The following is a 25,226-nucleotide window of genomic DNA, read 5'->3' as shown; positions in this document are numbered from 1 at the left end:
TGATTATTATTATTATTATCTCTGTTTGAAAATGTTAATAGTTATCGAAATAACCTTCAAATGGAGCACTGTGGTGAGAAAACTGACATAACATGGCGAAAGGAAGATTCAAACCTGCCCTAATCCAGCAAATGATTTTTTCTCTTATCTCCACTCAAACTCTATTTACTCACATGATCAACAGTGCTATACAAAAAAAAAACCTATAGCTGATTGGACAATGAATCTCTTCTTATGTTAAAGACTACGGAATTCTCTGGAAGACTTTCGCCCTCCCACCACGGTGTTCACCACTGAGCCTCGGTGACGTTGGCAGCCGAACGCCTCCCGCCTTGCATGAATCGGGGGCGGAGACGTCCTCGCCGCCATTTTGCCCTCCCAACTGCACTCTTTCTCATTCTGTTCGCGCCGCCCCCAGACGCCCCGAGGAAAGAACTCCTCCTCTCTTTCCTTCGCCTCCCGCCGTTCTGGCCGGAAATATCCGAGCCAGAACAGAACCTGCGCGCGCGGGTCTTCGCACTCCCCTTTGCCTTTCTCGCCCCGCCTCCTTCCCTCGTGCAATCTCCTCCTCTCTCCCCCTCCGCCTTTCCCCCTCAGCAAAATGGCGGCACGTAGAGGCCTTAGCAGCCAGTGAGTGACTCGCCTTCTCCTCCTCCTCCTATTCCTCGGTGGCCGCCAAACTCTTTTGCATCAGACTGTCGTCTCCTCGACTTTCCTCCTATCCCGCAATCACTTTTACAACCCTCTCTTCTCTCCCCCCTCCCCTTTACGAGTATTCCTTCCTTTCTCCCCCTTCTGTCACATTCAGGTACCCATCCCCCCCATCGGCCTCTTCCCCTCCCCTTCCCCCATTCGCCATCAATCAATCAGCGGCGACCGAGAGCGGATCAATCAATGGTCGGGAGGAGGAGGCGGCGGCGGCTGCTGCTGTTTAATGAACAATGTGTGAGAGCTGTGCCGAGCTGCTGGAGGTGTTAAATGAGAGTAAGTGGAAAACATCTCGTACCTTCTTCCCCGGCCTGTTTTGCACGAACCGGCTTAGGAAGCGCAGGGGTTGTTGTTGCTACTGCTCTAGAAGAGGGAGGGGAAGAGAATGTCGGTACCCGGGTCTCTCTGCCCCCTCTTTCCACTTTCTCAGCGGAGGATGGGTGGAAGAGGGCTGCAAAGGCTTGCTAGGAGTGAAAGGGTCATACGGGAAAGGCCCTGGCTTCCTTCGCGCGGAGAGAAGGCCCAATTGGAAAGTCAGTCGGCGCTTCCTCTCGAATAAAGCATGGGATGGCGTTGCCTTGAGGAGGAGTAGAGGACAAGGATGCTCTTTCTGGCCACCGTCCCCCCCCTCTCGTTTTCTCTCATCTTGCAAACAGGGTTATCTGAAAACAAGAAATATACTGGCGACATGAGCTGCAGAACGATCCTCTGCCTTAAATGGTGCAAATTGGGTAAGGGGGTGAACGAAATCAACACTGGATTGCATTTTCCTCTGCCTTTCCTCTTCAGTAGGTTCCTATCAGTTGCAACCTCCGGCTTAGTTCTTGTGCTCCGGATGAGCTTGCAGACAAACGAGGCCGGTCTGGATTATGAGATGTTTGGGGCACGCCAGAAATAAAGCTATGGTTGCAGTCTCACTCTTCTCACCTGCAGAGCTGTAGGATCTTAAGTGGGGTTGGTGGGAAGTGGAGTAATCTTTCCTTTTTGGAAAAAAAGCCTTATTGTGGAAAAGTAGTTAACTTTATATCTATTTCTATTCTGCTTTATTTTTTGCTAAATTCTACATTGTTTGATGTAGAATGTTTGATGATATCACGGTGCTTTCTAATGCTATAAAATATTATTTAAATGTTTTAAGTTTAATGCCACCCATTCTCTACATATCGATGTGGTAGTTTCTATGTTTACATTAAACAAATATTTGCCTTTCTTCCAAACTTGTGTTATTCGCAACACAAATATAGGAAAATTTACCTTCCAAGAAGAATAATTTTTGCAGGTTTTGGAGTAAATCACAACTATGATTTGGTTCTGGGGACGAACATACAGAATTTGGGCTGTAAATCTTAGATATTTAAATTTTTTTGGTCAAAAATCTTTATGAGTGATCTAGTGTAAAACTGTTTTGGATGCTGTTCTGCCTTAATTTGTGATATAAAAATAAACCTGTTAGGTTACAGCTCTTGGAAAGAGAATAGGTAGAAACAAAACTGTAAAATCTAAAGTTAAGTTTGGTATGATTTGCTTGCAGCTATTGAATCTTACTGATGAGTTGGTTTCAAGAATTGTAGGTAGTGTTTAGAATTATCTGTGGTGTAGGACTGATGTAATTCTAATTGTAAGTTGGTATATGGTTGTATTACTATAGCTATAATTTGATGGAGAAAAATGTTCTTGGTGCTGAGATTCATGTATAATGGTGGTGGATAAGAATTTTACATCCAAGCTTTTTGAAAATTGTTTATTTTGAGAGATTGACTATACTTTAAAATCATGGCTTTTTGCTATTTGAATTCAGAAACTTTCATAGTTGTACAACTTCAATTATTTGGCATTTACCGTATATTTTCACAATTATTTGGCATTTATCATATATTTTCACAGATTTTGTCCATTGATATGCAGTGCTTTGCATGTTGACCAGAACTACCACATTCTGCAATGTTTAGTCTCTCTTTAGTGGATTTGAGAAGGCTTTTGCTATGATTAATAGGTTTAAGACAGTACTGAAACATTTCAATTATTCTAAGTTTTATGTTCTTGAGGTTTTTTTTAATATGCTTGGATCAATTATTAGGAATCTAATAGCACCTTTCGAGACCAATATGCTTAATTAAACAGAATAAGCACAAGTAGTCCTCAGCTTACAACCATTTGTTTAGTGGTGAAGTTAAAATTGCAATGAAAAAAGTGACTTATGACCATTTTTCACACTTACGATTACTACAGCACCCCCAAGGACATGTGATGAAAATTCAGATGCTTGGAGGTTGAAGTATTTTGGGATCATGTGATCACCCTTTGTGATTTTCTGACAAAGCCAATTGGGAAGTCAGGTTCATTTAACTTTAATAACAAAAATTGCAGTTGTTACTACACTTAACAACTGTGGCAAGAAAGGTTTAAAATGGAGCAAAAGTCAGGAAATGTCTAGTTTAACTGTAAAATTTTTAGGCTCAGTTGTGGTCCTACCTTGAGGACTATTTGCATTTGTGAGCTACATCAAATGAATGGAGTGACTGAACTGAGTTATGATCTAGTTTATATATCTAAAAAATTGAGCTGCAGGTGACAGTGCTTTTGCCTTTTAATATTTGTTAGCTAAGCTGCATATTCCTCCTGATTTTATCTATGATAGACTAATATTCTTCACTTTTCATTGTATCTTGGATCACTTAGTATATAGTGCTGTGAACTAGTTATTTACCAGTTGAACATTTTCAGAATGTTGTTTAGTTGAGAATTTATTTTCTTATTTCAAGATAGAACCTATAAAAATAACAAAATGATAATCATGTTTTTGTTTCTACTTTAAAATATATAAGAATTTTTAAAAATCACATTTAAGAGTACCCATAATAAACATTACTTGTAAAAATAATTATAAATGATCAAGAATTTTTCTCCTTAAGTGTGAAAATATATGCCCCAGTTACAGTAGTCATGTTAAGAATAGTTATCATACAATTTTATTTCCATAGATCTGTGGGCTTTCAAGATGATGGTGTACTTGCAAACAGTTTTTGCTTGCTTTTCATTTTTATAATTGCTTTGGGAGTTTTTAACTTTCACATACTACAGTATTTTCCTCATTAAAACTGCATAGTATTTTTGATTCAAATGCATTAAGGTCCTATAGATTTCACAGGGGTGTAAATGTCTTAATTGTTTACAAGTCCTTAAGGCAACCATAACATAAGATGTGCAACTGCCTTTCAAAACTGGTATCCAGAAAAATATTTTTGATGTTGGAACGGTTTGAGCACAAAGGGCATGTATAGGTAGTCCTCAACTTACAACCATAATTGAGCCCAAAATTTCCATTGTTAAGCAAGATAGTTGTTAAGTGAGCTTTTCTTGCCACAGCTATTATGAGACTGCAATTGTTAAGTTAGTAACAGTGGTTGTTAAATGAACCTGGCTTCCCTATTGACTTTGCTTGTTACAAGTTTCAAAACGTGATCACTTGATATTGCAACACTGCCATTCTCATAAATACATGTCAGTTGCCATGCATCTAAATTTCGAACATATGACCATGGAGACACTGCAGTGGTTGTAAGTATGAAAAATAGTCATAAATCACTTTTTTCGGTGCCCTTGTAACTTTGGTCATTAAATGAATGGTTGTAAATCAAGGACTATACAATTCTTTGAGGCTGATAAGATTGAGGTGACTTTTAAAAATACTGTTACACATATAGTATATGGCTACTTTTGAAGAGTGTGTAGAATTAATTCAGCACTAGAATTAATGATGGTCAGTTTTTGGGAAGGATATAATTCCATTACTCTATACCAAATTGCACTAGCTTTTGATCTCTTTTTAAATTCAGGCTAATGTGGTATCTGTGACATTTAAAAGCCCATAACACGTAGTTCTTGATTTACAACTGTAATTGAGCACAGAATTACAGTTTTAAGTTGTGATTTTAAATCAAGGTATCATAAGACCAGACCTGATCTTTTGATATTTTTTGTAGTGCTGCTGAGGGAATCCATTTTCTCCAAGGACAATTTTTGCTGAAAACCAGAAATAAATGCTGGAAACTGGCAAAAATATTGCAAATTGCAGTCATATATAAAATGTTAATTATAATACAATTCTTTATTAGAATAAAATAATTTTTTATATTAAAGTGTTGCTTGAAATAGTATTTTTAAACCATCCAAGGTTGTAAATGCATCCAAATATTATTGAAGACTATACCACACATGCAAATATGCACGCACACACACATACACAAAAGCCACAGAATAGTTTTATGACCAATGAAACATTTAAATAATTTTTGATAGCAATAGCACTTATATACCGCTTCACAGTGCTTTACAACCTTCAGAAGCATTTATTTGTTAGCTAAGATTTATACACTCCATAAGCACTAGGAATTATACAGAATAAAAACATAGTACAAGGAATGATATACTATAGTCCTTTACTTAACAATTACAATTGGGACAGGAACGTCTATTAAATGAGTTATGCCTGATTTTATGACCTTTTTTCCTGCAATTAAGCAAATCTGTTTTCCATCGTTGACTTTGTTGGAAGCCAGCTGCGAAGATCTCAAATAGTGCTCACATAACCCAAGACACTGTATCCATCATAAATGTATTCCAGTTGCCAAGCACTCAAAATTTGAAAATATGACTATGGGGATCCTATGATGGTCATAAGTGTGAGGACTGGCTGTACGTCACTTTGCAGTACTGTTATAACTTTGAATGGTCACTAAACAAACAGTTAAAACTCAAAGGTGGTAGTAAAAACCAAAACTGTAACTAATAATAATGGCTCTGATCCTCCTCTGTTAATCAATTATTAAAGAGTTGATAATCAGGATTATAATATTCTAATACATGGAATCAAGCTAAATAGAGGTTTGATTTTTTTCCCCTAACAGCATGAAAAATGATAACCGAATTTCTTATTTTGCTAATAGATAGTGACCTGTGAAAACTGCAAAACTTTGTAACGGCCATATGTAACATTTATGATTATATTTTATTTGTAAATGAAAACTACAGCAAAATTTCATTTTAATGATCATATTATAGAGGGTGTGTGAGTTCATGAAAATATGGTAAATTGAATTCCATCATTTTCATTATGGAAATTTTATTTATCACTGTGATTTGACACAAATTTGTCCAGATTTTGCATAATTTATATAATGTAAGTGGTACAATTTAAACAATGTGCATACAATTATGTTTTTTAAAATTATATCTATATAAACAATGTAAATTGCAGTGGTATTGACGTTCAGTTAATTTTTCATTTTAAATAATTTTAAATAATTTTAAATAATTTAAATAAACTGTTGAACTCTTAATTGTCTTACTAAACATTTGCTTCATGAGATTGAGTAAAGTTATACCAACACATAGGAGAGGGTTGATTGAGAATAGGTATTTTTTTTAATATAAATGAACAGTACTAAATCCCAACTGCAAATTTTTCAGCAAAACAAAGTTTGTTCTATATGCATGACAAGAATGTTTAGGGTGGAGAGTAGATTAAATGAGTATTATATACTCATTATATATTCCCGCCATTCACACAAATTGCTGCGTCTTCTCAGCGGCGGCTTGAGAGAGGCAGGGCAGCAATTGGAGCACGCTCTCAAGGCGTCAAGAATATAGGCCATTTCGGAGGTTTCTCTGGCCGCGGCCACCCTCCACATCTAGCCTTTTGATCTATGGCGCATTTCTTCACAATCCTATTCCCCGGCAGCGTTTATTTGTGTCCTTTTGGCGCATGCTTACTCTGCTTCCCAATGGATTACCAGCAATCACTCGCCAGACCTCTGCCCGACAAACGCAGTAGCCGATTTACCACCATGGTGGATGAGATCTCCGTGGATCCCCTTCCGGCAGGCCAGTCTTCTAATCTGACAGGGACCTATCTTAGGAAGGCAGGCAGGACTGCTAGGGAAGGCTTTGTGGGGACCATGGCCAGCTTGCCTTATTCCAAGAAGCCCTCCAAGGCATAGGAAAAGGATGCAGCCAGGCACCAGAAGGCCCTGGAGAAAGAATTCGCAAAGGCCCAAAGGCAGATAGCGGCACAAGTCTACCAGCCAGATTAGCCAGGAAGTCCTATTGGTCAGGATCCAGTTGATGCCCCTCCTCCTCCTCATTCTATCTATGAGAGTGGGGGATTTTCCAGAGAGGTTTCCCTCTCCGAGGGGTTACAGGTCTCCTTCTCCCTCCTTGGGGGGGGGGGTGATGACCTATTTGAGTGTGACCTGGTTTCTGATAGGGAGGGGTTCCCTTCTCCTGTTCCTCTGACCAGGGATTCCAGTCTCAGGCCTACTGTGACGGGGACCCATCCAGTAGAAGACCTGGACCCAGGCCTCTCAGCAGAAATGAAAGAGGTCATTGCTACAGCAATCTCTCAAGGGATAGCTGAGAGTCTCCAAAGGCGTGAGGCGCAACCACAGGTTCCACAGCCAGCAGCTCCCATTCCTCAGACCTCTCCAGCTCCTCAGGTCCCTCTAGCTCCACAGCCACCTCAGGGCCCTAGATAGCATCAGCGCCCCCACAGGCCTTCATCTCCGTCCCCATCAGTGGCCAGTGCTGAATCGGTGTGGGACGATGAGGATGTTGGGGATCATGAGTTATTGGATGATGAGAACCCCATTCCAGATAAACCAGCCTTTGCTGGATTGTTTCAACCATCCTTATTCAAGTCAATCCTGTTCAAGGCCCAGGTGTTCACTTACATGGAGGTGGCGGTGCCTCTGGATCAGGCAGCTGCAGATCCTACGGATCACAGTAAAGGTCTGTTCGATGAGAAGGTTCCTGTCCAGGAAATTGTTCCTTCTCCCAAACTCTTTAAGGACGTGGTCCAACGCCAGTGGGTCCAGCCTGGCACCCAGGCCACCCCAGGGGGTAATGACAAATGCCTTTACTCAGTGGATCCTTCCATGGAAGAGCTTCTTAAGCTCCCCTCTGTTGATCCTCCAGTTCAGGCTCTCACTTCCTCTTGAGTACTCCTACCGGACCTTCTAGAAGAACTTAAGGCGGAGGACAAAAGAGCTGAACGGGCTTGCCACAAGACCAATCAAGCCGCAGCTTGGGCCATTAAGGCAGCCACCTCCACCTTATTCTTTAATAGGGCCACGCTTGCCTGGCTTCGTCAGTTACTCACTAGGCTCACAGCAGGAGACACCAGAGTGCGACACAATGTAAACAAAATTGTAGCCGCAGTGGAATATTCTGCAGATGCCACCTTTAACGCTGCAAAGTTTGCTTTGTGTGCCATGGCCTCTAATGTCACCTCTCGTAGGCTCTTATGGCTACGCCACTGGAACGTGGATATGGGTTTGTATTGGAAGATTGCTTCCAATTAGCGGGGGCAAGTTATTTGGGGAGGCCCTTGACAGTTTTGGTTGAGAACAAGGATAAGCGGAAGGTGATGCCCTCGGTTTTCCAGGAAACCAGACCGCAGGTCGTCCTCCCGCAGACAGACTCCCCGCCCAGCTGATCCTCCGAACAGCAATTCCTCCTTTCAGCGTTCCTATGCTCAGGGGATGGATTGCAATCAGGATCGACAGCCATTTTGGGACAAGGCCCATCAGCAGCCCTACTCCCGTTGTCCTTTTCGGGGAGGGTCTGGAAACAAACCCTTCCATTGGCACAAGTGACCACCATCCCAATCCTCCCATAGGGGCGCAGCTCCAACTCTTTGCCATCCGATGGGAGGAGATTACTCAGATACATGAGTGCTCCAAATGATTCGGATAGGTCTCACTCTGGAATTCCTCTCTCCCCCCCCCCGCGCCACTTCATTTATTGCCCAACTCCAAGGTGTCCCACCAAGAGGGGCCTCATGGATCAGGGCCATAGAAGCGGTTCCCCTGAGGCAAGAACGCAGGGGGTTCTATTCCATTTTATTCCTAATGCCCAGAAGCTTGGGGGGTGGGGTGGAGAGCGATACTAAATTTGAAGAAGTTGAACCAAAATGTGGCCTACAAAAAGTTCAAAATGCAGTCCCTCCAATCCATCTTGGGCTGCATTCGTCAATGGGACTTTCTAACATCAATAGACGTGAAGGAGGCGTACCTTCACGTTCCCATCAGACCCGAGCAGAGGCGCTACCTAAGATTCTTCTATGCCGGGTCCCACTTTCAGTACAGGGCTCTCCCATTTGGCCTGTCATCGGCCCTAAGGATGTTTACGAAGATCCTGTCTGCAGTTGCCACCCACCTAAGATCGCGACCGATCTGCCTATATTGTTATCTAGATGACATTTTGATTCAGTCGCCAGCGCAAGCAACATGAGGTCTACGTACCACCATGCAGACGTTCCAGAACTACAGCTTTGCAATCAACCTTGAAAAAAGCCACCTGGCTCCAGTCACCAGGATTCTACACCTGGGGACCGTGATAGACACTTCATCTTGCCAAGTCTTCCTGTCACCAGACCGCGTCAAAAGTCTCTGAGAACTGGTCCAAAAGGTCCATTTCTCCCCCAACACTCGCGTTGCCACCCTGTCACAATTGCTGGGGAAGATGATCTCGTGTTTCTTGATTGTTCCTTGGGCGAGGCTTCATACGAGAGATCTGCAATGGTTTCTCCTGCCAATGCAGAGAGCAAAGACCAGCAATTCACCGGTTAAGGTACGTCTACCCACCAAAGTCATTCGGTCTCTCCGGTGGTGGCTTTCACCAGCCCTCCTGAAAGGGACTTACTTCAAGGAACTGCTCAGGCTGACCGTCACAACTGATGCCAGTCTCTTCAGCTGGGGAGGTCACTTGTGCACCCTAGTGGCTCAAGGACAGTGGTCAGCTCGCAACCTCTCGCACAACATCAATTGGTTGGAGCTGAGGGCAGTTAGGCTAGTGCTTTGGACGTTGCAGCACAGCATCCAGCATCAAAATGTCCTTGTCCTCACCAACAATGTGGCAACAAAGACGAACATAAATCGCCAAGGGGGTACCAGGTCCCGATCCCTCATGACGGAGGCGGAAGCGATTGGCTAGTGGGTGGAATGTTACCTGCAATCCATTCGGGTGGAGCACATCTCCGTTGTGAACAACGTCCAGGCGGACTGGCTGAGCCACATCAGGCTAGACAACTTGGAGTGGCGCCTCCATCCGCGCCTCTTTCACCAATTATCCCAGAGGTTCAGTCATCCCCTGGTCAACCTATTTGTTACTCCGGAGAACGCTCAGTTCCCCTGATTTTTCACCAGGTTCCAATGTCCCCGGGTGGAAGTGGTTGATGCCTTGGCCCCCGAGGCTACCTTATGCCTTTCCCCCACTGATCAGGAAGATTCTGGAGGAGCAAGCAGAGGTTCTTGTGGTGGCTCCATACTGGCCCAGGCGGACTTGGTTTGCCGATCGGAGTTGCCTATCCATCGCACATCCCTGGAGGATTCCTCAGGAGTCGATCTCTCTCAGCCAGGGAGCGGTTACGCATCCGGAGCCCCAGTGGCTCAAGCTAACCATATGGCACTTGAGAGGGACCTCCTGAGAAGAGCCATCTATTCTACCAAGGTGACCAACACCATCCAAGCCTCCAGATGAGCCTCCACCACACAGATCTATGACGTCACTTGGACCACCTTTGCTACCTGGGGCAAAAAACATCTTCAACCAAAGCCCGCTTCCCTTCCTCAAATTCTAGAGTTTCTACAGGAGGGCCTTGATAGAGGGCTAGCCGCTAACACTTTACGATGGCCAAGTAGCAGCTTTGTCCACAGTGCTCTCATATGGCAAATGGTATCCACTCAGCAGGCACCCGGAAGTACACAGCTAATTGCATGGAGCCTCCAACCTAAATCCCCAGGTTGTCTATCATTTTCCTTCCAGAGATCTTGCCATTGTGCTCAGGGCGCTTACTGACACCCCCCCCCCTTTGAGCCACTACGTCATGAATCTGACTTAAAACTGCTTTACTTCTTGCCATTACTTCACCCTGCAGGGTTTCAGAAATTGCAGCCCTATCGGTCCGAGACGATTTGTGTACCAATCCTTTGTGAAAGATGGATCGAGACAGAGGACAACCCTGTCTGAGTGGATACTCAGACAGGGTTGTCATCTGTCTCAATCCGTCTTTTGTACCGAAGGTTAATTTGTATTTTCACCGTGCCCAGGAAGTTGTCCTTCCAGACTTTTGTCCATGCCCGAATCACCCAAGGGAGCGTCGTTGGCACTCCCTCAATGTTCGGAGGGCAGTCAAGAGGTACATCAGATGCACGGCCCCCCTTCGCCGGTTGGAGGCCTTGTTTGTCGCTTTTCAACCGACCTCGTTGGGTCGAAAGGTCACATTGTCTACCATTGGGAGCCTTGATTCCAAGGCTTGCATCCCCCTTGCCTATGAATAGCGGGACAGGCACGTTCCTTCTCGAGTGACTGCACATTCCACACACAGTGCGGCCACGATAGCGGCCTGGGCCACTCAGGCGTCGATCGAGGAGATCTGCAAAGCGGCAACTTGGGTGTCCCAATGTCTGCAGATGCTGCCTTTGGCAGGAGTGTTGCAGGGCGTTGTTTCTGAGACGCATTAGGGTTCGGTTGTTACTCTGTTCTCGCCCTTGGACATTTTTTTGCTTGGGTATGTCCCTTGCTTGGACTCTCCAAGCAGCGCAGAGGAAAATTACCATTGGCTTATCTGAAGGGTCCTTTTCTGTGCACTGCAGGAGAGTCCAATCCCACCCTGAGGTTATCTCATTCCCATCGCATTTGTTCTTACTTTTCGTCTGTGGATGTTGTTGGGAAGGATGGAACATTGACATTGACTTACCTTTGGGGACCATGCTTTCATTGAAAAACTGAAGATACCGGGAGACCAGGAGGCGTGGTCACAAATTTCAATCCAGTCCATTGGGCAGAAGGATAGAATTTAACCCTTGCTTGGACTCTCCCACAGGGCACAGAAAAGGTGCTTTCAGGTAAGCCAATGGTCATTCTTGAAGATAACATTTTATTTTTATTTTTATTTTTATTACATAGACAACACATACACACAACAATGAAAAAAAAACCCATCACATACAGCATGTTGTTTGGTTACAGGTGTTTTAACATTTATCATTCTTATACATTTATTATTTCATTTAATAGGTTATAATATATAGTTTGGTTTGCTTTGTTTACCATCCCTTCCTCCTGTTGTAACACCACCTTATTTTCCCTTTCTTTTCTCCCTCCCCCTTCTCTACTTCCTTCCTCCTCTCCTTTCCCTTCCTTCTTCTCCTACTCCTGCTCTTCCTCTTCCCCTTCCTACCCTCTCTCCTCCTCTTTCTCTCCTTTCCATCATCCTCTCCTTACCTCTTTCTTTCCACCCTCCCTTCTCTACTTTCTTCCTTCCTCCTCTCCTCCTTCCTTCTTCCCTTACCTCTCCTTTGTTCCTGCTCTTCCTCTTTCCCTTCCTACCCTCTCTCCTTCCTTTTCTCTCCCTTCCATCCTCCTTTCCTTTCCCTTTCCTTTCTCCCTCCCTCCCTTCTCTACTTTCCTCCTTCCTTCTCTCCTTCCCCTTCCTTCTTCTCGTACCTTTCTCCTACTCCTGCTTATACATTCTGCTAACTCATTGTGTGATTGATTTTGACTTAGAATATGTTTGAATCTAGCATTATGGTTTGAATAGAAAACCATAGAAAATAGCATGTTGTGGAAATCATACATATCTTGATGATAAAAACAAACCATATATTGCAATATGTGAATGCAACCAAAGCTATGATATTTTTTACTTTTGCTTTGTTAATGTTTGAGCAGTATACTTCAAATTTTGCATGTCTTTCTATGGTGTAACTTTACCTACGGCAGCACAGGTAGTCCTCATCTTACGACAGCAGCTAAGCCCAAAATTTATGTTGCTTAGCAAGACAGTTGTTATGTGTTGCCCCATTTTACGCCCTTTCTTGCTGTAGTTATTAGGTGAATTAACTGCAGTTACTAAGTTAGTAGTGACAATAACCTATTGGCTTTACATGTCAAAACGTTACAAAAGGTGATGATCACATGACCATCAGACACTGCTACTGTCATAAATATGAGTCAGTTGCCAAGAGTCTGAATTTTGATTACATATTCCTTGGTGCTGCAATAGTTGTAAGTGTGAAAAACTTTCATAAGTCACTTTTTTCCAGCCCCATTGTAACTTCGGTCACTAAATGATATGTTTTAAGTTGAGGACTACATGTAGTATAGTAGTAGTAATTGTTATTTGATCAACTTGCTGATACAGTAGTCATTTGAGGCTGTATTCACATAATACTATACATACCTTCTTGAATATGTGTGCCACGAATGACGATGTATTTGTTGGATTAACAGGATTTAAACTGATGTTCAGTGATTATGATTTTTTTCCCAGGTGCATTTAGAGAGTTTTGGAAGAATTTTCTTGGCAGCATAAGGAAAACAAACATTAAGAAAAGAAATTGGAATTTAAACAAGAATGGCTTCTCTTTATATCACATGTCATATACAAGGCAAAGTCAGATACTTAAGAATACAGGTTTAAGTGGAAAGAAGTTTTATTGTTAATTTTGATGAAATCATCCAGGTAGAAGGGGAAGACATTTAGAACTTAATATTGTTTTTAACATTCATTTTTTTATTTTTTAACTAGATCATGTGCTTTTTAGGAATAATGATAAGTGATATAAGTTAAAATTTTAGAGTTTTGAAGTGAATTTATTTCTTAGGTCTGACTTTATATTTCAATACTTTATTTAATAAATGAAACAGTTACTCCTTGCCTTTGAACCTGTTTTTTTGTTGTTGTTGTTGTTGGATTAGGAGATGTTGGAGCCTGTCGGGGAATTGGGGCACATATAATGATGGTGACAGGCGTGAGATATGGTGAATGGGATGTTCTTAGGGAAAATGATATAGATGCTTATATTGGTTCTGTATTTCAGCTCCTTAAACTCAACCCATATACCTGACCAGCAGACCTTCAGAGGCCTTAGTTTTTGGCTGCTGCTACTAAGTATCAATTTGGCCTGTAATAAAGCCTCTCTCATTTGTGATTTAATCTGAGAGGCTGGGTCGAGAAGGGGGTACCTCTTCCAGAAATGTATCCAGCTGGGTTTGGGATGTGACATGAACTGAGACCTGAGGGCAGGGATAGTGGTGTAGCAATTGTCATACAATAATTACTTAAGGCTTTCATGAGTGCTCCTTCACAGATTGAAGAGGTGAGATCCTGTTCATTAACTTGGCTTTAGGAATCAGTTAGCATTTCTGCTACTATACCAGCCTTACTGCTGCAAAACAACCTTCCTGTCTATAACAGTATGTGGGAATGACCTTGGGAGAAGGGGCATGAAACACAACCAAGGGAACAATCAGATAAGATGAAGCTTAGTCTCTAACAGGAATATGGGCAAGCCAACAGGTTCAGAAAAAACCCACACTAGTTTTTGGACTGTAAAGAGCGTGGGAGAGAAGTACTTTCAGATAAATAAGATTCTATTAACCTTACAATATAATACTCCTCAACCTGTGACCATAATTGGGACTTAGTTGTTGAGAAATGTCATTGTTAAGTAAAATGCCCACATGATCGCTTTGCTGAACAACTGTAGTGATGGCTTTCCCAGTTGTGGTTAAGTAGAGAAAAATCACTGCTTGCAAAGGAGGACTGGCACTCCCCTCTATACACAGAAGGGAATGCATGTGAAGTGGGAATTCCGAAGATCTGAGTTTTGTTTCTGCAGCAAAGAATTTCTGTTCTCCCTCCCCACCCCCATGCATGGAAAGGAGGGGAAATCCTTTGGCAGATGGCAGTGGCTTATAACCACCTCTGTGAGCTTCCTCATTGATTTTCTGGGGAAGCTAGCACAGGATTGCAAATGGCAATCACATTATTACAGGGCACTTGGCAACCAGTTTTAAGTTTGAAATGCTAAGCACCTTAATCATGATCACATGACCATGGTGGGGAGTGTCTTATGTGGGCTGGATGTACCTTATGGATCATAAAGCACCATTTCCAAGCCATTATAACTGGTCATTAAACAACAGTTATAGGTCCAAGGCCTTGGATCAGATCATGACTATATGACCTGGCCCCTTATGGATTCTGTCAGTCTCCAGGGTTCATGGAAAAATTTGGGGGATATGAAATGAGAGAACAGACATCTAGAGTGGTGTTGGCACTCAAGAAGGGACAAACAACCAAACATGGACTACAGCTACTATTAAGACTACTATGTGGATAAGGACAGTGAAGCAGCAATATTTCTTTGCCTTTATTGTGTCAGCACATAGCTGCCCCAAAGCCTAGTTTTAGAGGATTCATGCCCTCTTGGGGTAGAGAGAATGACAGTTGGTCTTATCTGAACTGTTATTTTAAGAGTTGTTTGCAGGATGGTCCAGAGATAGTATTATCACAGTCAATTGGCCTCGAGACTGGGTTGAAGCTGAAGCCATGCCTCTGAGCTCCTCCCTTCTGACTCCAGTTTCAATGCAGTGTGCACTCCCAAGATCCTGCAAACAACTCTTAAAATAACAGTTCAGGTAAGACCAACTCTCATTTTCCAGAGTGGGTTTGCAGGATGGTCCAGAGATGGGACATACCTAAGTTGCCATCCCACAGGGTGGGCCGTCACCAATCTGAGAGGATCAGTTGCAGTACTCTGCGGCCCATAGCTGCATCAGAAGATGCGAAGGCATCCAGCCTGTAGTGCCGGATGAAGGGCGACGGGGAGGCCCACAGCGCTGCCCTGCAGGTATCTTCTATAGGGGCCTGGGAGGCCCAGGCCGCTGACATGGCTGCGCTCCTTGTGGAGTGTGCCATGATACCAACCAGCACCAGCAAGTTTTGTGCCTCATAGGTGACGGTGATAAACAAACGAATCCAATGACTAATGGTGGAAGGGGACACCCTCTTCCCTAACGACAAGGGTTGGAACGATACAAACAAAGCCTCAGACCTCTGGAACTCAATTGTCCGCTTCAAGTAAATCCGCAATGCCCGTCTTACATCTAAGCAGTGCCACCTGTGCTCCTGCTCTATGACCAGGCCTGGACAGAAGTCCGGAAGGACCACCTCCTGCGCGCGGTGGAAAACCGAATTAACCTTAGGCAGGAATGCCAGGTCAAGGTGTAGCATTACCCTGTTGCTGTGGAACATGCATAGATCCTCCCTGGAAGAAAGGGTCCCCAGTTTGGAAACTCGCCTAGCTGAGGTGATTGCCACAAAGAACACAACCTTGCAAGTGAGTAGCTTCCGGCTGACTGTCTGCAGTGGTTCAAAAGGCTCGGCCATGAAGGCCTGTAACACTGTGGGGAGGTGCCACATAGGAAACCTATGGACTGGCGGAGGAGGTAGATGGGACCCCCCCTTGAGGAACCTCTTAACTAAGGGCAAATGAAACAGTTGAGTGGAACCCTCCCTGGGAATCACCATGTCTAGTTCCGCCAACTGTCTCTTAATAGTTGCCAGGGACAGGCTGTTATCCAAGCCATCCTGGATAAATTCCAGTACCTGAGGGACCGTATCCCTGGAAGGGGCCACGTGGGCAGACTGACACCAGAAAATGAACGTCACCCAGGTGGAATTGTAAATCCGTTTGGTTGACTGTCTGCGGGAAGCCTCGATGGTTCTGATCACTCTCTGGCACAGGTGGGCGCCTATCATGTGCTCCCGCTCAATCTCTACATGGCAAGTTGAAGCCACTGTGGATCTGGATGGACCAGCTTCCCCTGTTGCAATTTCATTTCCCCCCGGGAATCCTCCATGGTCTCCCTGCCGAGATGCTCAACAGGTCCGTGAACCAGACCCTCCTGGGCCAGTAGGGGGCCACTAAGATTACCTCCGCCTGCTCTCTGACTACCTTCTGGATGACTCCGGGAATGAGAGGCAGGGGGAAACGTACAGTAGCCTGGCCGGCCACCTGGAGCAAAGGGAGTTGACCCTCTCTGTTCCCTGAGCTGGGAACCGAGAGAAGAACTGCGGCACTTGTGCGTTAGATAGAGTGGCGAACAGGTTCACCACCGGTCTCCTGAACCTCTGGCAATCCTCTGTAAGAGCTCCCTAGACAGACTCAACTCCGTTGTCTACTATCTCTCGGCTCAGCCAATCCGCCTGATGGTTGTCGATGCTGGTGATGTGTTCCGCTCAGATGGAGCACAGATGCTTCTCCCCCCCAGTATCCCAGTGACATCACCTCGCTGTGCAGTGCTCTGAAGCGTGTGTCCCCCTGCCGATTTATGTGTGCCTTTACTGCAATGTTGTCTGTTAAGACAAGGAAGGGGTTACCTTCTACCAAGGTTTGGAACCGTCGTAGGGCAAGGTGGACCGCCTGGAGCTCCAGCCAATTTATATTGTGTCGAAGGTCACTCCATGACCATCCGTTGTCAACACGAGGTGCTCCTGCTCCCTGAATTCGCAGCCCCTGAGCAATTCCAGGGGCATCCACCACTTGAGGGACATCAGCACCTGCAGCGTTGCTGGTACCTTGAGCGTTGAGTTACTGGAATCGGCCCTTTGATATGGGAGCAGCCTCCATTGAAGCGTCCTGGCGTATAGTCACGCCCATAGAACCACCTTGATACAGTAGATTAACTTCCCCAGAAAGCTGGAGAGAAGAGCTACGGGAACACAACAATCCTTCCAAATCTGCTTAATTAACTTCAACAAACTCAACCCAACTGGGAATCTATAACCGTCCCCATGTGTAGAATTCGAGTGGCTGGGGTAAGGGAGCTCTTCTCGAAGTTAAATGAGAACCCCAGACCTTTGAGGATGTCTATGACCTGCTGGAGATCCTCCCTTGTCAGGGTGGGAGACGCTCCCTGAACGAGGTTGTCATCCAGGTAGCAATGAAGTCTAATGGGGATCTCCCTCAGGTGGGCAGCCGCTTCCGCTAGCACCTTGGTGAAGGTCCTGGGAGCCAAAGTCAACCCAAACGGTAGGGCCGTGTATTGATAGTGAACCCCTAAATAGGAGAAGTGTAGGAAATGCCTATGCTTGGGGAGAATGGGAATGTTCGGGTAGGCCTCTGTGAGGTCAATGGATGCCAAATAATCCCCCTCCCAAATCCCTGCCAGGAAGGACTTGAGAGAGGCCACCTTAAAACGTCTGTAAACCAAGAATTGGTTCAGGAGCTTTAGATCCAAAATGGCTCTCCATTCCCCCGAAGATTTTTGCATTAGGAAGAGGTTAGAGTAGAAACCCTTGCTTGCCTGGGACCCGCTCTATGGCCACAATGTCGAGCAGGATGGCCTGCTGCATCTGCTGGCGCATATCAACGTGCTTTATTGACTCCTGATCAGATTTACCATTTCTGGACCATCTCAGCTTGCTTCTTCTCTCACAAGGAGACCCTTCCTTCACCTCCCAGTAAGCTGCCAATGGTTGGGGGTTGCAGACCTACTTGCCCCAGCGGTAGGGACGACCACCTCCCCCCTGAAAGGGCCATTTGCTCTGGGACTAGAAGCGGGATCTGTCCCGATTTAATCCCCTGTCGGACTGCCTATCCGACCTGCCAGGAGGGTACCTGCTCTGGTGAGTTTCCTGTTCCTGTGGTCGCTGTGCAGACCTGCGATAATAGGTTGTGGTCCTCTGCTCCGTTTTCTTAGTTGATGTCAGCAGCATCTTCTTCTTGTTCTTGTCCTCCACCAGGATTGGGTCAAGGGAAGCCCCAAACAGGGAGCCCCCTGCATAGGCCGCTGAAGCCAGTTGCCACTTCACCTTGTCCGCCTGCCAGCCCCAGAGCCATAGGAGGCAACGAGACGCGACGGACGATGCCATAGCCCTGGAAGAAAACTTCATAGCGTTTAAGGTTGCGTCAGCCAAAAACAAACATCCTCTGGTGGTATGCGCGCCTGGATCTGCTCCATCCAAAAAATGGCCGTGCAATTGAAAAATGACGCAGAGGCCACCGCCTCAATGACCCAAGCCGATGACTGGAAGGTCTTCCTGAGGATCATCTCCGCCTTGCTGTCCTCTGCCTTCAGGTTGTCTGCCACATCCTTGAGTACCAGCGAGGCTGGGGCAGCCAGAACCACCACAGGAGGATCCACAAAGAGCATCTGCAATGTTTGGGAGAAATCTGGTTCGATGTTATAGAACCGTCTGTCATCATTGCATGGAATAGGGAAGGCCCCAGGGGTCTCCCACTGCTTCTTGACTACCTCTAGAAATAAATGAGGAGCAGGGATCTCCTCCTTAGCAGTTTTGGGCTCTGAAAATACCGGGCCCTGGGGCTTCTTTGCTGGCTCCCCTGCCTTGCCCCCTCCCCCCAGCTGAGCAGTGGCATGCGCCTTGCGCAGAAGAGATCGGAACAGGTTATGGGGGAAACAACCCCATGAATGTGGGGGGGGGTCAGGCTCCGAACTTTCCTCATCTTCAGAGAGAGCCGGATCTCGTTGAGCCTTATCCCCCATGACCGATCCCTCACTCACTAGGGAAGGAGAAACAGGGCGGCTGGCCGGTTGGGCAGTAGCCTGTGCCAGGGATGAAGTGGTTCTGAGAGCCGTGCTCTCACCCTGAGAAGCAGGATGTGGCACCTGTCGCTACAGGCCTGCAGCAACACCAGAAGCAGTGGCCCTTTCAATGAGGTTCTGAAGGCCAACAGGCAGATCCTCCATATCCAGAGAATCAGAGAGTCCCAACTAGGGCCCTCAGGAGCCTGACTACGACTGGACAGGGGTGCCTGGCCAGGGGCCTGGAAGAGTCCCTACCTTTCCGCTGAGCTCCTGGGAAGGTAATCCGGCTTGAGCATCTGCCTGGTCCAGGTTCTCCATAGAGAGGAGAGGAGAATGGGGAGCCTCCCCCCAAAACTCCCCCAAGGAATCTGGGGATCCAGGAGGAGAATCCTGCCTCAGGGCGCCCTGCAGAGGTGACCTGGATCTGGAGGGGGAGGGACTGATCTTGCCCTGCAGGGCCCGCAACCTCTCAGCCTTGGGAAAGGACTTGAGTAATGCCCTGTGCCTCCTTTGCTCGGCTTTCTGGATGGCACGGAATGGGCGTGAGGCATCTGAGACTTTAAGTCTTCCGGAGGAGGCAATGGGACGCTGCCTGGAAGAAGTCCCCTCCACAGGGAACATGAGGAGGGAAGGAGATCTGTCCGTCATCACACAGCTACTTACAACCACTCCTTGTGCTTCCCTGTGATCCGCCCCTCACCTTCACTTCAGCAGCCAGAAAAAGGATCTTCACTCCCTTTGCAGCATGCCCTGATTCTTTAAACGCTGCAAATGGCGCATTCTGGGGCTGCCGCAGCTTCTCTGGGAGTCTACTTCCGCCATGCGTCTTCCCAGCCGCTTCTGGAGCTCCTCAGACGTCTGCAGCCTTCATGCTCTTCTCCGCGCTCTCCTAAGCCCCCAGCAGCGAGGCGCGCTCTGTTCTAGGGCTCCTGGAGCTGTTGGGCTGGAAACCAGAGCCCATTAGCCCCCACCAGTGCCGATCTGCCTTCTCAAGTCTCCACATGGCTGCTGGCTTAAAAATGGCCGTCGGAATGGCAACTCAGCGACCGGAGCCTCCAAGCCTTGAATTTTAACCCCCAGGTAGCCGGAAAAACCACAGCTATCAGCAGGGACTTACTGGGAGGTGAAGGAAGGGTCTCCTTGTGAGAGAAGAAGCAAGCTGAGATGGTCCAGAAATGGTAAATCTGATCAGGAGTCAATAAATTTTAATATCTCTTTGGCCAGACTGGATTGAAACTGGAGTCAGAAGGGAGGAACTCAGAGGCATGGCTTTAGCTTCAACCCAGTCTCGAGGCTAATTGGCTGTGATAATACCATCTCTGGACCATCCTGCAAACCCACTCTGGAAAACTTGAAGATCTTCCTACAGGACTGTTTGGAAAAATTTGCTTAACCTCTTGTCAGTCAAAATTGCCCAAATTTGTTCTCAGTTGGATGTCGGGCTTGTTGGAGGCCTTGAGGAGATTCCTGGGGCAGATCATTGCCCTGCTATCCTGGATTAATTTGAACCTATTGGGTCTGGGGAAGTGAACAGAGCCCATAGGATTGTGAGCTTGGTCACTTCTCTGTGGATCCATGCTCCTCCTGGCTAGTTAAAACTGCCTGAGGGGTGTCATATGGATGCATTCTGGTAATGGTGAATTTCTCATTGTGTGAGGGTGATAGTTCACCCACTCATCATAAAACCATAGCTAGATTCTACCATATTAGACAATTGAGGAGAGGATGTGATTGAGAAGGTGGTTGGACAAAAGCTTCAAAGATCCAGACTTTGAAGTTGTATTTTTAGACGATTGTGTTTTACATGTATCGCCCCTAAAGAGTATTTAGAACTTCAGTTGATATAAATTACTGTGGTGCAGACAGTTATACCACTAGAGCATGTGACACCTTAGTTCTGAAAGTGACAGTTTGCTTCCATGTACAATTCAAGGTTTTGGTTTTGGCTTTGGCCCTTCATGGTATAGTTATTTGAGGGATCACCTCCCTCCAATCTGCTGGTCCCGTCAGGTCCAGTAGAAGTACACCCACTATTTATTTTTATTTAGGAAATTTTTATTTTCCATATATGTCCATTATCTTTTCCTTCTATGTAATTATTTATTTTGTTCCTTAAATGTTTTAAGATAAATGTTTTTTTTTTAAAAAGAAAGCTTCCAGGATTTCTTTTTATTTATGCAGTGTGTGTGTAACTTTCAGCATGATAATTCCGATCATTTGTTCTTAATTATGTCAGAAGTCACTATTTGGTTGATAGTCAAGTATTTCTGAATAGAGTCACTCTTCAGAGTATTTTCATAGATTTTTTGTTAGTGTGATAGAGATCTATTTTCTTTATGTTTCAGTTTCACAAACTCTCTTGGTGGCCATTTAAAGTTAAATTTAAAGTTATGATGGGCCTACTATGCTTCTCAACTGCCTGGATTTAGAGTAATTTGCTGTGTCCCACAATCACATGACTATGTTTTATGACAGCTTTGTGGAAAACCTGCATTTGTGTCTGGTTTTTTGCCAAAACTGACCCATAGTGTACAATGGGTTTGCTTAATGACTGTAGTGGTTGCTTAACAATCACCACAAAAAGTTATAAAATTGGGTTGGTCATGCAGTCTCCTTTACAGCCATTGAAACTTGCAATCACCGTGGACAGGCTCCATTACAGTCATAACTTGGGGACTAGTTGTATTCCCCTCCCCCCCATATTAGAGTATACTATACAGGTAGTCCTTAATTTACAATCACAATTGAGTCCAAAATTTCAGTTGTTAAGCATGACAGTTAACTGAGTTTTGCCTCATTTACGACTTTTCTTGCCACCCCTGTTAAGTGAATCACTGCAGTGGTTAAGTTACCATATTTTTCAAAATATAAGATGCTCCGGACTATAAGACACACATTAGCTTTAGAGGAGGAAAACAAGGGGGAAAATCTGCCTCTGCGCCCCACCCCCGTTTGCTGCAGCCTCGATCGCTGCAAAATGACGGATGCAATAGGTGGAGGCGATGATCCCCGCTGCCTAGAACAGCTGATCACCACACCAACCCCCCTCTCCACCCACGCAATATTCACTCTATAAGACACACAGCCATTTCCACCCACTTTTTTTGGGGGGGGGGAGTGCATCTTATAGTAAAAAAAATACGGTAATTTGACTTCCCCATTGACTTCGGTTGTCAGAAGGTCACGTTTCCCCAGGACACTAGAACACTCATAAATGTCTCTTGCCAAGCATCTGAATTTTGATCATGTGACCACAAGGATGCTGCAATGGCCGTGAAAAATGGTGATAAATCACTTTCATCAGTACCATTGTGAATGGTCATTAAAAGAATGGTTATAAGTCAAATACTACCTGTGTTTATTACAGTTTTCAGGAATTGGTATCTACTTTTGACTATCATAGTATGATACAGAACTTAGCTCACTGCGTATTGTGCATAAGAAACTTGATTATGCATGTAGGCCTTTGTTTTTGTGAAGAATTATATCAGGAAACCAAGGTTAAGATTCATAATGCATGTATACCATTATTATGAAGAAATATATCAGGATTATGTCTAGCTTCTTGTGCCCAAATTTTGGACTGTGATTAATCAGAAATATGTTTAAACCAACTTTATGTATTGCAATTAATGTTAAACCCAACTTATTTTGAGATGAGTTAACTTCAGTCTTGTAACAGGAGCTTTGTAGAATTATGTCTTTGTTGACATGAAAGGAGGACATTACAGTAATTGAGATTGTATGCTAACTTGAATTCGTTAATTTCTATGGTTCCCAACTGCTTGCTGTATCATTCACACATCAGGACGCAATAGCTCTGCATTTAGGGGTATGCAAAAGGTATTGGTTCCAGAGAAGTCTGAAATGTTTATTTCTCCCTCTGAACTATGTCAGTTTGGGAGGAGCTTCTATAAGTTAAATCCTCTGAACTGGAATGAGTTTCTCCATTCAGGAATCAATGCATTTTGTACATTTCTTCACTTTAGCTTTTCCTATGGGTAAATGGTTATGATGGTATAAGTATAAGTAGTAGTTGCTTAACAACCCTAATTGGAACTGGAATTATGTTGCTGAGTGAAGCAGTAGTTAAGCAAAACATCACATGAGCATACTGACTTACAACCGAAGTCCCAGTTGTAGTTGTTAAGCAAATCACCCATGACAGCCACAATATTCTAGTTTTTATTGTTATTTTTACCTCTAAAAGTTTTCAATTTGTTTTTCAATTACTTATGTTATTCTGAAGTGAATAACACTGGTCTTATTTTTTAACATCTTAAAAAAATGCCTTTTAATATGCATTAGATATCTCATTTCTATCTGATTTTAATGTGTTAATATAATGATAAAAATAAATATATAAATGTGTGGCTTTCTAAATCAATTGGTAGTCCCATTTGTTTGACACAACTTTCCTACAGCTTAATTTAAATCTTAATATGTTGAAAAACTTTAAAACTTTAAAATAGGGAAACAACATTTTTAATGCTTCTGAAACATTTAAATTGTTATTATTTAACCATTTATTTTTAGTAGAGCATATAAGAAACTAAACACTTCATGATAGTTAATAGTACCATTATTTTTCTTTAGTATCAGATACTGACGGTGGTGATGGCTTGCAACTCAGAAAGGAACATGCACTCAAGATTTTTGCTTATATCAATTCTTGGACACAAAGGTAAATCTGTTTATTTAGCCTTTATTGATGATGCAGCTACCTGGATATGTGTGTGTATACAAGCAATCTGAATAGTAAAAGTGGTAAATATGGATAAGTTGATATAAAAATAATCTGTTTCATTTTTTTTTATGTAATTCTGTAATAAACAGATAAATCATTTTGGTTTACATGGTAAATTTTGCTTGAATTTTTGGTAAAAGTACAGTAGTATGGGACTGTTATAAATCTGTTTTTTTGGTAGACTTTTCAATTTGTGGGACACTACATTTTTTGTAGTGTTAAAATGCTTTTTATTTACAGAACAAAAAAAGAGTAAAAACTAGCATGAAACATCTCTTCTTTCCATTGTTACAGGCACCATACATGAAGTGACTTGCTTAGCATATTTGAGAAAGTTGTTATGAACAACTCACTTTTTAAAAATGAAGTATCACTTGCATCCAGTGTTGTCTGCTAGAAAAGCAACTGTCAAAGGAGTAGATAGCCATACTTCCAAAATCTGTTCTGGTAGTTTAGTGGGCTCTCTAAAGAAGGGTGCAATTGAATGGGAAAGGTTGAAAAGAATTTCAGCTGTGATGACACAGTGGTTAGAATGTAGTATTGCAGCCTGACTTTACTCACTGCCAGGAATTCAATGGCTCAAGGTTGACTCAGCCTTCCATCCTTCCAAGGTTGGTAAAATGAGGACCCAGATTGTTGGGGGCAATATGCTGACTCTGTAAACCGCTTAGAATGGGCTGGAAAGCTCTGTGAAGTGGTATATAAGTCTACTATTTCAAGTGTAGATCTACCTGTGTGGTATTGGATATAATCCATATTATTTTAAAATACACAATTTAATGTTATAGTTTTTAAAATTGGAAGGATGCCATGATATTCACTTACAATCTAAAGTAGTTAGCACAGTTATTTGTAGAACTCTGAATTTTAATTTTTATTTACCTTTCTTTAAACAGGCAGTGTCTATGCTGTTTCAAGGAATATAAGCATTTGGAGATTTTCAACCAAGTTGTGTGTGCACTTATAAATCTAGTGATTGCTCAAGTACAGGCTCTTCGGGACCAGCTGTGTAAACATTGCACTATTAACTTAGGTTCAACATGGCAAGACGAAAATAATGCATCTGATGAGCCACTGAATGTAGAAAAAGAAACTCGTGGAGAAGAAGAGAATGAAGATAGACACAAAAGTACAGAAGAAAAAATAGATTCTGGGAGAGCTTGTATCCTGACAGAAGAAGAATCTGCAGAAGGTTCTGAGGCCTTTAGCATATGGAGCACTGAGGAGAAAGAAAAACTCTTGCTTTGTGTTGCAAAAATCTTTCAGATCCAGTTTCCTCTGTATACTGCCTACAAGCATAATACACATCCCACAATAGAGGTACATGTTATCCAGAGGTTTTTGTGTGTGAAAATGACCTAAAAGTTAGCTT

At 43.9% G+C, this 25,226-nt stretch overlaps 1 protein-coding gene across 1 annotated transcript in view; it reads left to right on the top strand.

Moving 5' to 3' along the window:
• Positions 1–416: 416 nt before the first annotated feature.
• USP34 (ubiquitin specific peptidase 34) overlaps positions 417–25,226 on the top strand; it is a 148,354-nt gene continuing 123,544 nt past the window's right edge. Inside the window, exons 1-3 of the mRNA XM_032216880.1 lie at positions 417–984; positions 23,704–23,791; positions 24,751–25,174. Of these exons, the coding sequence (XP_032072771.1) occupies positions 942–984; positions 23,704–23,791; positions 24,751–25,174 (555 nt within the window). The 5' untranslated portion in view covers positions 417–941. The remainder of the gene's footprint in view (positions 985–23,703; positions 23,792–24,750; positions 25,175–25,226) is intronic.

The sequence above is a fragment of the Thamnophis elegans genome, chromosome 4 (genome assembly GCF_009769535.1).
Source record: "Thamnophis elegans isolate rThaEle1 chromosome 4, rThaEle1.pri, whole genome shotgun sequence".
In the NCBI taxonomy this organism is placed as follows: Eukaryota; Metazoa; Chordata; class Lepidosauria; order Squamata; family Colubridae; genus Thamnophis; species Thamnophis elegans.
Note: the sequence above shows the minus strand (reverse complement) of the source record. Positions and strands in the feature narration are given on the sequence as shown.